Source organism: Protopterus annectens, chromosome 10.part0 (genome assembly GCF_019279795.1).
Source record: "Protopterus annectens isolate FY-2018-M chromosome 10.part0, PAN1.0, whole genome shotgun sequence".
Taxonomy (NCBI): Eukaryota; Metazoa; Chordata; order Ceratodontiformes; family Protopteridae; genus Protopterus; species Protopterus annectens.
The window spans coordinates 1,714,200,524-1,714,215,812 of NC_056744.1; the positions used below are offsets into that span (position 1 = coordinate 1,714,200,524).

Sequence of the window (15,289 nt, forward strand, 5' to 3'; positions counted from 1 at the left end):
CCCCTGCTACAGCAGCTCCCTAGGCGGCTGCCTAGTTGGCCTATTCCTAAGGATGGCTATGAACGTATGCTGCCTGCTCACAGTGTGGGACATAAAGGTGATGTATGAAAGTTCAATCCTCTGAACCAAACAGTCCCAGGAGGAACCACAGTCCAAGGAAAAGAGGAACAGGAGTATCCAGAAAGGGGAAAAAAAGGGAGAAAAGAAAAGGGGGAGGAACGAGGGAGCAAATACTGCAACACTGAAGAGAAAAGGATTTACTATTGTGGTAAGATTTTACAAAACTGTACTATGTCCTTCCATATCAATGTTGCAGTATTCTTCACTAAAGGGAGAGTAACAAAGCTCAAGAGGAAATGTTGTTAGGAGGAAGATCAAGAGGAATTCTCCAGAAAACCATGCAGGACAGCTCTGGCAAAGTCAGCCCTCACCATGGAAACAATGTCCAATTTGTAATGCTTAGTGAAAGTATGGACATAGGCCCAAGTAGCAGATTCAAGGATGGAATAGGTATCTAATCCTTTGAAGAAAAATAACACACCAGAAGAAGCCACTGCTCTGGCAGAATGAGCCTTAGCACAACAAGAGGGGTCTTTTCCATGAAAATAGTAACAAAAGGAAATGGCCTAAGAGATCCAGGATGAAAAGGTTCCCTTAGAAACATCCAAACCGACCTAGGATGAAAAGAAGCAAAAAGTTGCTCAGATTTATGAACGACTTTAGTCTTATCCAAATAATACAGGAGTTGACCATGCAAATCCTAGGTGTGAAGAACTTTCTCACTAGCAAGCTGCAGAGAAGGGAAAAAGTGGGCAAATTAATAGACTGATTAAAAGAAAACTCTTCGGCCATCTTGGGCATAGAAGAAGGATTAGTACAGAGAGACACCCTGTCCCTATGGAAAACTAGAAAAGGAGGTACAGCCATAAGGGTCTAAAGCTCAGACACTGTTCTAGCTGAAGTGAGGGCCAAAATAACAGCAACAAAAAAAAGAAGAGGAAAAACCTCAAAGGGACACTTATCTGGAAACAGGTTGGTAACCAGCAGATGAAACCGTGTTCACATGCTCAGACCAACGATCAGAGATGGCACTCAGACTGGGGGAAGTTCTAAGGTTTGGACATCACCTTTATGCCCTATGCTATGACTGGGTATAATGTGTATGACATATGATGTTGCCACAATAACCTACGGCTTTGGTATACTGGCTGGACAGTGGATCCCCTTAGTGTAGAGTACTGCAACAGTGATATAGGACATCCTTGGATTCTCAATCACCCAAGGCTGTTTTCATCAGTAATATCACAGGAAAAGGAATCAGAAATAAATACAGGCTTCACATTCTGGCAAGATTTAATCTGCAGCTATTAAATTTCGCGCCAAGTCATTTCCTCACTCTCATTTCAGTGCAGATCATACTAAGAGGCAACACCATGCATTCTTGAATTAAAATGGTAAAATGTTTTATCAAAGCAGAAATCTTAAAATTAGGGAATTTTGAAAGTACTTGCAGTTAGCATAAAGTGTTATACATTTTGACAACAAAATATCAAAGTACCCTATATTACTGCTCTGAGCATGCAAGTAAATATAACACCCCCTGAAGAACTAAACCAGAGGGCTGTTTTATTAAGTTACAGGGAATACAGGGATATTTGCCCCACGTGGAGGAAGCTTCCATGGCTTGGTCTCTCTACTGGCACTTCTGTTTTAAAATTAATAGGCCTTACATGTATTATATCACATTCTGGTTTGTGTTTTAGTGTGCTGTGTGTTTTATATCACATTTTTTGGTTTGTGTTTTAGTGTGCTGTGTGTTTTATATCACATTTTGGTTTGTCTTTTAGTTGTGCTGTGTGTTTTATATCACATTTTGGTTTGTGTTTTAGTGTGTTGTGTGTTTTATATCACATTTTTGGTTTGTGTTTTAGTGTGCTGTGTGTTTTATATCGCATTTTGGTTTGTGTTCAGTGTGCTGTGTGTTTTATATCACATTTTGGTTTGTGTTTTAGTGTGTTGTGTTTTATATCACATTTTGGTTTGTGTTTAGTGTGCTGGGTGTTGCCGGTCTGGTTTTCAGCATTAGGTAGTAAATTCTTGATAAATATTCTTTCTGCAACAGAACACACAAATATTACTTCTGTAGAACTGTTATTAATGCAGCAAATCCAGAACCAGGGCAGGGTGAAGCGGGTATGTGTCCGGAGTGTAAGCTGTTATGGGGGTGCAATTCCCAAGTGCTAATGGTTCTCCAGTGTAATACTGGTATTGATTTACAAAACCAGGAAGATATCATGGCTTCATAGATGAATGCTGATACTAAATTTATGATCAGGGCTGAAGGGGTCAGTGCAAGAGTGTGTGGTTGTTACAACTGTAACTTTTTTTTGGTCGCAGAGGGTGGTAGGGATTTTCAGCAATCCATTAGAACTTATAAAAACAGCAGCACAGCCTCTTATACATGCAGTGTTTTCAACCCATAATTAATAAAGTAACTCATCAACTGAGGATAAATAAAACAGTTAAAAGTTAGGCACACTATTTTATATCATTTAAACTGCTGGTTGAGTTATCATCTTAATGTCCTATTCATGCTAAGTGCAGCTTCAATATTTAACTTCCAAAACAACAGTCATGCAAAAAGAAAACCATGCTTACTGTTAACAAGTCAATGTTTTCCTGCTTTATGTGGTTCAAATTATCTTCAGATTTTACTTCCTGAATTACTGCAGCATAATGTTTAATGTCTTCAGAATCTTCTTCCACTTTTATCAGTCTCTCACCTTCTTCTTTCTTGAGCTCCATGCTGGTTTCAGACACTGCCATGTGGGTGTCCATAACAGTAATTTTAATGCATTCAAGATTTTCTTCCATGTCTTTCAGGAATTTGGCCTCTTCATTCTTAAGCTGTTGAATGAGTTTTTGTTCTTTGTCATTGAGAAACTGGTGTAGTTTTGCAAACTGTAATGTAATGTATTGTTCCAAATTGCAGGCATGTTCCTGGGAAACAAGAAATACAGAAAGGGTTGAACTGAATGGCTACACACTACAGTATTAGTTGTCTCTATGTATATTTCTTTGATTCCAGAATGAGTAAAGACCAGTCCACTAACACAGAAGCGGAACATCTGTATGTAACCTGAAACCAAGATTGAGCCCACAAGTATGACTGGCAGGGGTCAGGACAACTACCTTGAAATCTATCCTCACTGAGAGAGTGGAAGGCCTCCAACACAGTTTTCACAGCAAACTTCTACTTCATATGTCCTCATTAGGTCTATCTCAGACCACCCCTTCCATGATTCAAAAGCTACTTATCCAATAGGTTTTAGCCAGTAAAATGGCACTCTACCCTCTCTCCATACCTCCCAGTCACCACTGGTGTACCACAAGGCTCCATCCTTGGTCCCCTCCTCTTTAATATTCTCACCAACATCCTCTGCACAACAGGCCTCCCAAATAAAGTACCCAGATGACACCACACTCATTTGCATATCAGACAGCATAGCACACCTCCCAAAAATACTCAGGAAGCTTTAACAGCAACTGAAACATAGGTTTTATTACTGATAACCCTAAAAATACTAATTTTTTCCCCCAAATCCCTCTCTTATGAAAAAAAATCCTCTCTGTCTTGACAATACAACCACAGAAGTCACTTCTCATAGCAAATTATTAGGGATGACAGTGGAACATAATCTTAAATTCAGCCTGTATATAAAAAATTGCAAAACTCATGAAAAACTAAAAATGCTTCACAGAGCCAAAAACTTTCTCACCAGTGAAACTAAAACTGCACTTGCATCTATTTATCTCCTCCCACATTTCTGTGTGATGCTTCCATCCTTATTAACCTTCAGGCATCACAAAAAATCAAAACTTGAACAATACTATAACAAAGTTTCTAACTTTGCAGCAAATACCACATTTGGAACTCACCACTGCGTAGCACTAAAAACATAAATTGGTTAAAACTACCCAACAATCATCATAAGCACAGCTCTTACCACCTATAAAATTATCCAGCATCCATCTGCTTGTCCAGCACTAAAATAACATACTACACAACTATGTTCCCAGTTGGTCATTACGATTCTGTGACCAGGAAATTCCTGTCTGTCCACAAACCAATCAGATCTGCTTGGCATTGCCTATACCCATATCATGTTGCTAAGCTCTGGAACTCCTTACCTGTATCCATCAGGTCAATACCCCACCCTTTCCATCCTTCAAACCCATTCTTAAAGACTTCCTAACCAAAAGTTGGCCTTGTTATTGCTCAACACTAGGATAAACTACATCCCTAAATGTGAACAAGTACCTTTTCATACCTTACATTTTCTTACTCCCCCATCTTCACTCACTTCCTTTGTCCTACCAATTTCAGTCCCTTAGCTTTATCTCTAAATACACCATAAGCCTGCTTTTCATAGGTTCATAGGAGATTACTAGGCTAATGGCTCAAGAGCCCTTATAAGCCCAGCCAGTTTTACCCAAATTTTACCAAATTTTCTATCCCTAGAGGAATGATAACAAGGGTCAACAAGCAGGGTTTTTGTCAATTTTTATAGACTGCCTCTGCCCTTAAGGGATGTGGGTGACATCACAGGAGTGAATTTGCAATTCCCAATCCAGTGGTTGAGATTGCACTTGAAGATGGTCAAGGAAAGGCTCTGCTTCACATAAATAGGAAGCCTATTCCAGAGGATGGGCAATCTCTGGGATACATATCTGTCTCTCCAGCATGATCTATTCATGTCAGAGATTAAGTTTAGATCCTTGAAGATGGTAACCCTTGTGCAGTTAATTTTGCAAATATGCAACATTTTCAGCAGGGCTCGGTCACAGACTGCCTTGTAAGTCAAGCATAAAATCACCTCTTAGTAAATTGGAAGGAAACTGAATATATTTGCAGGGCTTTTAATTGGTCTGCATAGGACATGTTGGTTATAACCTGCACTTTTTGGTGAGAAACCTCTGAGGATGCTCCACCTGTTGCAGCTGCCTGGCAAAGTACATACCAAAGGGTTCATTGTACTCGATTATTGGTCTGAGAAGGCCAAGTACAGTGGTACTACGACATCCTTACATCTGGATGTCATGCCTTTACTTGTGCTGAGCCACACAGAAGGATTTCCTTACCACTCTGTACACACAGAGTAATTTCATCTTGCAATTCCTGTTTGTATTATACTAACGCATCTTTAACTTTTCTATAAACTGGCTACAAGTTTTCTAAATATGAAATCATTATCCTACAGCTTGTATCTATTTTTAACCACCAGTTTCATATTATGCCTAATTTGGTATAATTATTTAAACTGCATATTTTTTGTATTATTTTTGAAGACTGTTAAATTATTGTTCTTAAAATGTTTTGTAATACTTTGCAGCTTGTAGAACGGTGTGTGTGTTGTACCTTTAAGAAGCATTTCCAAAGACTAAACTTGCATATAAATAGCAAGCACGTGCAAGCTTCAGTGCCATTTTGAGAGTGCAGCCAGAGTGTGAACATGTATGAGAGAGATAGTTAGTTTATAAGTTTATCTAAATTAAAGTTACTAAGCCTCAATCCTGATGTGTTTGCACATAATAAAACTGTTTGAACAGAACCTACAAATGTTCGTCTGTTGTATCCTGAGCAGACAAGAAACAGAGCTTTTCTCTCTGGGCCTGTGCTGAGAATAGGCTCCTACCCAACTGGACTTTCCTGGTAATCAAATTTCAATACATACATAAATAAAATACAATAAAATACCCATTGCAAAGGTTCACCCAGCATACACCATGAGTTATTACATGCAACAATTGCTTATTCAGGTCCGTAAACAAGGACGGGAGGAAGAAACTATATTATTAGCCCTCATTAGTCTGGACTTCATACAGTAAAGGGAAAGGTGCTCACATCTATCCTTGTAAGACAGATATCTGACATATGTATCCTGTATCATAAAACATCTTTCCACTCTTTTCTAACATTTCAATTGAGAAATAGAATAAACACAGAAGGGCCCAAAGTATTCCAACACTGGCCTTATAAACAAATGATAAAATGGAATCAAAATCCTGATTAACCTACTGGAAATACATCTAAGCATATTCTCAAGTGCGCCATTTGATCAACACATCACCTCATTTAAACGCTTCTCCAAAGATAATCTATTATTTACCTGAATACCCAAATCCTTGATGCATTCTGCCACTATTAGAATATTATATTAAAGGGAAAAATGCACTTTTTAATGTTAAACCACATATCACAACTTTCAGACCACTGTATTAATAAATCAAAACATTTTAAACTAAATTCTAGTTAGAAATGTGCCTGACAATGCCTCTGATTTTAGTTTCATCCACATATTTACTCAGCCATGAGTTTCATAAGAATGGCATTCTTGAGATGAATAATCCAAGCAACAGCTGACCTAATATGGATCCCAGTGGGACTTCTACTCCAACTGTTTTATAATTGAAAATGTATTCTGTAACCTGTAATTCCAATCCTGCACCCAACAGATAACACATCTAACAATACAAGAATATTCAACATCCTTGTCTTGTGGTCCCAGTACTCTCACTATATCGGACAGTGACAAAGGCCTTAGGCAAAGTCCAAATATGTCACATCAAAAGCGGATATTATTTTGTAACAGGAACTAATCAAGTCCGCCAAATAAGAATGCCCTGACAAATACCCATACCCAGGGATGTGTATGATGTAAGCAGGTAACTTATCGATCTTCAAAATATTTTTCTAAAATGTTTGTTAAATCAATGGGTCTATAACAATATACAGTACAGCAAGAATTATTCTAGGGTATAGGAAGGTAACAGCTTTTTTCCATTCACTGGGAGCAAAACCATACTCTAACGATTTCTGTCTGATTTCTAAAATATGTCAGATAAGCAAGGACTCGATAATTCAATATTTTTTTAAATAGCCATTTAAGCCACCTAATCCTGTGGCAGAGGAGTGCTTAATTTGGCAAACTGCCCTAGAAATTTTACATCTAGAAATAATCAGGTACTTATTTATTCCATTTCTTTCCACTGCTGATACTTTATAAACAAAGGAGGTATTATCAAATACATCAACTAACATTCTAGGCTCACTTATAAAAGCATCTTGGAAATTAATGCTAATATTCATGACAGTATCAGTTCTATCAGCCATCTTATAGACCGACAAACCAGAATCAGTAAGTAGTTCCCACGGGGGGGGGGGGGGGGGGGTCTAAGAATTAGTTCTCTTACTACTGTTCATACAATTCTCCTGGACTGGGAGTATATTACCTGCTAATGATATGCGACCTCCCAGTGCCCTTCTATCCACTGATCACTGTGAGAATCATAGTCTAGGGATGCAATGTCACTCCATAGTCATTTTTTTTGAGACAGGACTATTTCTGTTCAAAATATTAACATTCCTCCCTGCAGTATCACTAGTGTTTTAAGTAAGTGTATTGGCCTGCTTCCTGATTTACAGAAAAAGTGCCAGATTTAACTGTTTCTACTGGCATTACTGAAACACCATAACCCATCCGAAAACCAGCTTTGAACTTCATACGCAATGGTAAATTCCTAATCAGAGTACTGTTGGCCTGACATCCAGTTGCAGTTAGCATAGGGTAATGTTTGAGTTTCTGTACTTTCGTAGACAATAACATTGGGAAAGAGGTGTTTGACTTACTCTTATTTCCACTGTTGCTCTCGAACTGTGCTGCTACATATGTTTTATACATCTTTTTCACTGAATCTCATTCTATGGTATCTCTTGCTTACATAATGCAATGTGTACATAAAACTACCTAGCAGATTATTTAAACAGAATTCACCCATTTGTTTCACACTATGCACTACGTAAAACAACTTTATCAAATTAAAGAATTAACAGGGAATGTTGTTATGTCTACATAAACTCAGCAACTGATCTGCGAGCATAATTCAAGTACTTCTACTGCTAAATGTGGTTAACACACAAAGTACAAAGTGTGTCTTTGCACCTTCGGATAGACACAGAACACATTCCTCCTCTCATATCTGCTTCAGGGACATGGGAATTTGCTTACTCTCCTTGCTTCTGATTGGCTGATTAGCCTTGTCAATCACTACCTACATGCAAAGTGACCCAATCCATGCAGGAAAAAAGAATTTAAACCAAAATGTGTCCAATAGTACTTAAGTCATTCACTCCAGTGGACCTCAGGAAGTTTGTACTGTAACTTCCAATGATTGCATCCTGTGCTTTTTGACAAAATCAATTTATACCCTCACATTTTAAACACTGTTCATACCTCTGGAGACGTAAGGATTACTAAAGTAATACAAGCTCCAAACTGTCCCGCACAAATAAATCATTACATTGGTACTGTTCATTATATTCTATTACTTAAACAGAATTTTATAATGTATTAATAAACACAGTAACTATTCATTATGTAAACAACTTAATCTTAGTAAACACTCAGGCTAAACACATACTGTCAGCATCGAGGTCTGTGAAGGGTAGATCATGCCTGCTCAACTTGGTCAACTTCTTTGAGTCAGTCACCAGAGCTGTGGATGAAGGCAAGTTGGTTCATACAGCCTACCTTGATCTGGCCAAGGCCTTTGATACCATTCCCCACTTAGGAATCATAGATAAACTCACTAAGCTAGGCGTCAACCCCTAGATCACTAGATGGGTTGCAAACTGGCTGACAGACATAACCCACAGTGTGAAACTAGCTGACTCCAAGTCAGACTGTAGACCAGTCATGAGTAGAGTCCCACAGGGTTTGGTCCTGGGTCCTCTCCTGTTTGGTATTTACTTCTCTGAAGTCCAGGCCAACACAAAGGGACTCTGGCTGATAAAGTTCACAGACAATTGCAAGTTGGGAGCTAGTGATGTTGACATCCAACAGAAAGGCCTCGCTGAGACCAACGACTGGTGTCAGAACCATGGCCTTAAGTTCAATGCCAAAAAAAGTGTCATCATCCCCCTTGGGAAAAACCTGGTTCCCTTGAATTACCATGGTAGTGTACTGAACACAGAAGGTGTTATAAGAGATCTGGGAACACAGGTTGACAGCAACCTCTCTTTTGACCACCACATTGCCACTGTGGTCAGAAAGTCCTTCTATGTGGCACATCTCATTACTAAGGGTTTTGCATCCAGGAAGAAAGAGGTCATTGTCTCACTCTACTCTTCCCTCATTAGGCCAATCATCGAGTACAATGCCCCATTTGGCATGTACTTCACTAGACACCTGCAACAACTGGAGAGGCCACAAAAGTACCTTACAAAGAGGATCCTAGGCCTTAAACACTTGTCCTATATGGACAGACTCAAAAAACTCCAACTATTCTCTGTCTCATATCGCCTACTTAGAGGCGAGTTCTGCTTGACTTACAAAGCCATGTCTGACCCAGCTCTGTTAGAAATGCTACATCTAAAGAAATCCCAATCCCTCCACACCACACACTCCAGAGACCTCATCCTCATTATCACAATCAACAGGACTTGCTGGAGGGACAGGTTCATAACCCAGAGACTGCCCATGCTCTGGAACAGACGTCCCATACAGGTCAAGCAGAGCACCTCACTGGCCCTCTTCAAGACAAATCTTGATGAGTAAATGGGAAACAGAAAATTCATCCCGGTGATCACTCCAGTGACTTTAGTAGACAGTGGCACTGGGAACTAAGGTCGGGTGGCATGATGCCAGGGTAATCCTATGGGCTAGGCTTGTAAAGGCTCCAGGGCCATTAGCCTAGTACACACCTTTGAACCTATTTGTTTCTCAATCTATGAACTTTCATATGGGACAGTGTAGTTCAGTCTGAGTTACTCTGTTGTAGAGATATTTAGAAAAATATGAAAAATGTGACAACAGAAATAAAATAGTATATTAACAATTAACATTTATGTAGCAGCACTGTACAGAATTCAGATATCAATGTATTTGTATTGCTCATCATGTAAACTTTACGATGCAGTCTTTCAATAACTTGGACGTTGAATGATTTTGTAATTATTATGGGAAATATGAATGGGCTACATTAGATACTAAGAAACATCAGCAGGATGGAACTACTAACACCTGATAGCTTAAATAAGCTGTAGTAAGCTAAAAGGACAAGAAGTTAGACATAAATAATTAAAACCGCTTTCTGCCTTCTCCAAATGCTGCTTAGCATTGTGATTCTACAGGGTTTGGGAAGAAATGCTATCTACCGAATGGAACAGGATAGTGTTGGCAAACAGGTCTGTGACACAGAGTAACTCGTCAATTTGCAGAGTCTTGGAATAAAATGAGTGCACAATAGTTCATCTGTATGTACAGCTTATGGGTACGTGCATGTGTAATACAAATCAGCTTATATAATTCTGATTGGCAGTGACCAGTATAAGTTATAAAGAATGATTTATGGCATACAAGGGTCATGAGGGAGTGTTATCAGTGGTATAAATGACTTTACTAGGCTCTTGTGTTGGGAAGTATGTGTACAATATAGAATGCCTCGTGTGAATCTATGAGTACAAACACATAATGCAGAATGCCTCATCTGGCTCTGTGAGCACAGACATGTAATATAGAATGCCTCATCTGGCTCTTGAGTACAGACATGTAATGCAGAATGCCTCATCTGGCTCTGTGAGCACAGACATGTAATGTAGAATGCCTCATCTGGCTCTTGAGTACAGACATGTAATGTAGAATGCCTCATCTGGCTCTGTGAGCACAGACATGTAATGTAGAATGCCTCATCTGGCTCTGTGAGCACAGACATGTAATGCAGAATGCCTCATCTGGCTCTGTGAGCACAGACATGTAATGTAGAATGCCTCATCTGGCTCTTGAGTACAGACATGTAATGCAGAATGCCTTATCTGGCTCTGTGAGCACAGACATGTAATGTAGAATGCCTCATCTGGCTCTTGAGTACAGACATGTAATGTAGAATGCCTCATCTGGCTCTGTGAGCACAGACATGTAATGTAGAATGCCTCATCTGGCTCTGTGAGCACAGACATGTAATGTAGAATGCCTCATCTGGCTCTTGAGTACAGACATGTAATGCAGAATGCCTCATCTGGCTCTGTGAGCACAGACATGTAATGTAGAATGCCTCATCTGGCTCTGTGAGCACAGACATGTAATGTAGAATGCCTCATCTGGCTCTGTGAGCACAGACATGTAATGTAGAATGCCTCATCTGGCTCTGTGAGCACAGACATGTAATGTAGAATGCCTCATCTGGCTCTGTGAGCACAGACATGTAATGTAGAATGCCTCATCTGGCTCTGTGAGCACAGACATGTAATGTAGAATGCCTCATCTGGCTCTTGAGTACAGACATGTAATGCAGAATGCCTCATCTGGCTCTGTGAGCACAGACATGTAATGTAGAATGCCTCATCTGGCTCTGTGAGCACAGACATGTAATGTAGAATGCCTCATCTGGCTCTGTGAGCACAGACATGTAATGCAGAATGCCTTCTGTAGATCGGTGACTACAGATATGCAAAGCAGAATGTCTCATGTGGCTCTAGGAGAACACATATACAAAGTATAGAGCCTTGTGCAAGCCTATGACTATACGTTTGTAATTCAGAATGACCAATATGGGTCTATGAGTATATGTGTGTAATTCAGAATGCCTCACATTCTATGGCATATACATAATGTAGAGTGCTTCATGTGGACTTAGCAATAACATAAAATCATAACTCCTTTGAGTGCTAATTATGCAAAAATCATGAAAATATACTACAGTAAAACCAACAGATTTCATAAAATGTTACTCACTGACAACCAGTAAAAAGTATATGCCATAAAACTAGCTTCAAAACATCAGACAGACCAAACTGGCATGGGAGATGCCTGTCTTTGCTAATAACTACTTTTATTCTTGACATCCAAAATAAACAACAGTCATTAGCTTACTTACTTCTATGTCCAGAAGTTCCTCCTTATTGTCATTTCGCAAATCTTTTAGATCCTTGACTTTTAACTGTAGAGATGATAAGGCTGGTTTTAGTTTGTCCTAAAAATATACAAAAAAAAAAAAATAAAAATTTAAAAACAAGAACAATGTCTGGAAAAAAAGTCCTATGTTTACATTATGTGTCTAGAAAACTAAAAATCTGCAAAGAACAGCAAAAACGAACAGGCATACAGACAGTGATGGGTATTTTAAGCATCACAAGTGACAAATATCTCAAAATTATGCATTTCATCAACTACACAAGACAGTACATGATAAGAACTCCCCCACCCTCCAAGTGTTAAGAATAGCAGGTAGACAAACCCGAAGAAAATACAGCTGCACAACTAAACTTTTCATAACGATAGCTATTCAGATAAATCATTGGTGCGGTAGCCTTAGTTGTACAGGTTATATCGTGACAAGGATGAAACAGACAGCCAGTCTACCAAAGCCATTGGCTCATTCCACATGCACCCAAACTGCTGGCTGAAGGAGCTCCTAAGTGGGGAAAACCAGCAGCTTTGGCACAAAAAGCATCAGAAGTCTTTTGCCATCTGAAAAAACTAAGGTTATACATACATGAACATTCCCGCCCAAGGAAATGAAAGAGCATCTGTTTTCTATGTCTGCTTGCAAGGAATCATGAAGAAGAATTTATTAAGTTGTCTGGTTTGAAAGGAGGTAAACAGATCTACTTGAGGAGTTCCCAACACCTACATCAGTTCCTGGAAGATTGTAATCATCAATTTCCTTTTGTGAGGGTGTGTCCTGGTTCTGATCAGCTTGTCTGTGGCATTTTGCTCTGACAAAATATAAGAAGCTTGGCAGGTTAAATTGTTTGAATTGCTAGCTCCCAAGCAACCATAGCCAGCCTGCACAAGAGGTAAGATCTTGTACTCCCCATTTGTTTCTGTACCACATCACTTTGGTGTTGTCTGTGATGACTTTAGCTGGCCCTGGAGCTCAATGATGATAGTGCAGAAAATTGTGAGAATCCATAACAGCTAACATCTCAAACTGAAGTGTTTTAGTCTCTCCTGTTTGCACCATACACACCACTTTCCATGCAAAACCCAATACATCGATTATTACAGATTGTGCTGTGCTAGTCAGAGAAAAGGGGAGACCTGGATTCAAGGATATCTGCTCTCTACACCAAAGAAACTATTTCCACAAAGTCCAAGACTGGAATCTGAAATATCAGGTAGTGAAGATGTTAGGCTCATACTATTTTCAGGAACCACTAAATTTTTCTCAAATATAATCTTGCAAAGGGACTAATGAGAACTACAGAAGCCATGAACCCTAGTAGCCTGAGGTTTTTCTCTTGTAGATGTCTGGAATGAATGCAGAAACTCAGGAACAATTCCAGGTACAGGTCTACTCTTTTTCTGACAAAGGAATGCCTTTTGCATGGAGATACGCAGACGGCAGCTGCGGGAAAGAATCAAGGAGGACATTTTAATGCTGACCTGGAATCTTAAGACAGCTGAGGTTTCTTACCCATGTAATGGATGCCTGATACTGAGAAAGAATCTGCAAAGATAAGCAACTCATCTACATAAGGGAAATGTGAATACCCTGCAGTTTGCAATGGATTATCACAGGCACTAGACATCTTGTGAACACCCTTGGAGAAAGAGATAACCTGAAGGATAATGCAGAAACAGAATGAGACAGGACTGGTTAAGAACTGGTCTTCTAGAAGGGTTCTTCTTTGGCAAAAGAAAATTATCAAGCAAAACTCTTTCCTCCGTAATTCTTAGGGAACTGGTTCTGTTATCCCTACAGAAAGCATTTACTTGATCACTGGGGGAATCAAGTAAGACTGGCTTGGGAGATGAGGGGAAATCCCCTGAAAAGGTATGACACTTTTCCACTACCATCTGTAATCCTCCTGAACAACTTTTAGGATGTATCTGTCTGAAATGAACCGATGCCAAAAAGAAACGTGAAGCACCAGACTCTGAGATGAATATAAAGAAATGTCAGGGTGGGGAGAACAGGAATGCTACAAAAGTCATTCTGTATTATTGGACTTTCCCTTTTCTAGAAGGTTCCATCATTTTTCTGTGAACCTTTTGCCATATTTTCTTATATATATATATATGCTTTTTAAAGGACTGTTGGGACTGTTTATTTTGTTTTTTGTAAAAAGAACCTGAGATTGCTGCAAAGGTTTTAGCAAATCTGGAGATGGAAAGCAGAAAATCTGACTCAACCCAAGGATAAAGTTCCCCTCTTTCATCAAACTGTTGGGTAGCAGAAGAACCAAACAAAACCTCTTCATTCAAAGAAAATTTTTAAATTTCAGATTTAACATCAGAAAACTTCTGTGCATACACACAGGCAAACTACCTCATAACAGAAGCAGAAGCTGTTGCCCAGGACACAAAGTCATCATGATTATAAGAGTACTTTAAAGAATGTTTACTTACATAGGAAACACAGACAAATAAAGAATTCAACAAGGACTTAATTTTTGAAGAGGAAACACTGGCTGTAATATTTCTCATATTCTCAAAAGATGCCAACAGATATTTTAACATCCAAGCCTGGGGTCCCTATTATTTCATTTAAGAGTTATATCATCGAACAACATTTTATCCAAGATACTGTTTATCGAACCATTCTGACTGAGATCACATTATGGTGGGATCACAAAATTTGCCCTTTCCCCACTGTAGTGTGATCTCGGAGTTGGTATATATAATTAGCGGGAAGTATTGGGTTCAATGAATGGCATTCCCAATGAAATACCGTTTGATGATGTACACCTTCGAAGGTATGGTATAGACTCATGGTATGGTATAGTTTCATTAGTGGTGGGAATGAGCATAACTACAGGATGAGGTGAACACTTTGATTTCCTGGTGTGACAGGAACAATCTGGGCCTGAATGTTAATAAGACCAAAGAAATGATTATGGACTTCAGGAGAAAGGCAACAGTTCACCAACCACTAACTCACTATCAAAGGGAAGGTAGTAAAGAAAGTCAAAACAGCCAAGTTCCTGGGCCTTCACATCTCAGATGACCTCTCCTGGACTGTTAATACCAACCACATAGTCAAGAAGGCTCAACAGAGGCTTCACCTTCTGAGAAAGCTTAAACAGGCCAGGCTCCCACTGTCTGCTCTTACCACTTTTTACAGGGGAGCCATCCAGAGCATCCTCACTAGTAACTTCATAGCTGGTTCAGCAACTGCACAGCTGCTGAGAAGAAGAAACTACAGAGGGTGGTGAGGGTGTCTGAGAAAATCTTGAGCACAAACCTCCCTTCTATTCAGGAGCTTTTCTTTACAAGAGCAAGAAAGA

At 39.3% G+C, this 15,289-nt stretch overlaps 1 protein-coding gene across 1 annotated transcript in view; it reads right to left on the reverse strand.

Annotated features, from left to right (window-relative positions):
* LOC122814460 (zinc finger protein 184-like) overlaps positions 1 to 15,289 on the reverse strand; it is a 172,408-nt gene that overhangs the window by 126,712 nt on the left and 30,407 nt on the right. Inside the window, exons 2-3 of the mRNA XM_044087040.1 lie at positions 11,935 to 12,030; positions 2,659 to 3,000 (exon numbers count right to left, since the gene is read on the reverse strand). Of these exons, the coding sequence (XP_043942975.1) occupies positions 2,659 to 3,000; positions 11,935 to 12,030 (438 nt within the window). The remainder of the gene's footprint in view (positions 1 to 2,658; positions 3,001 to 11,934; positions 12,031 to 15,289) is intronic.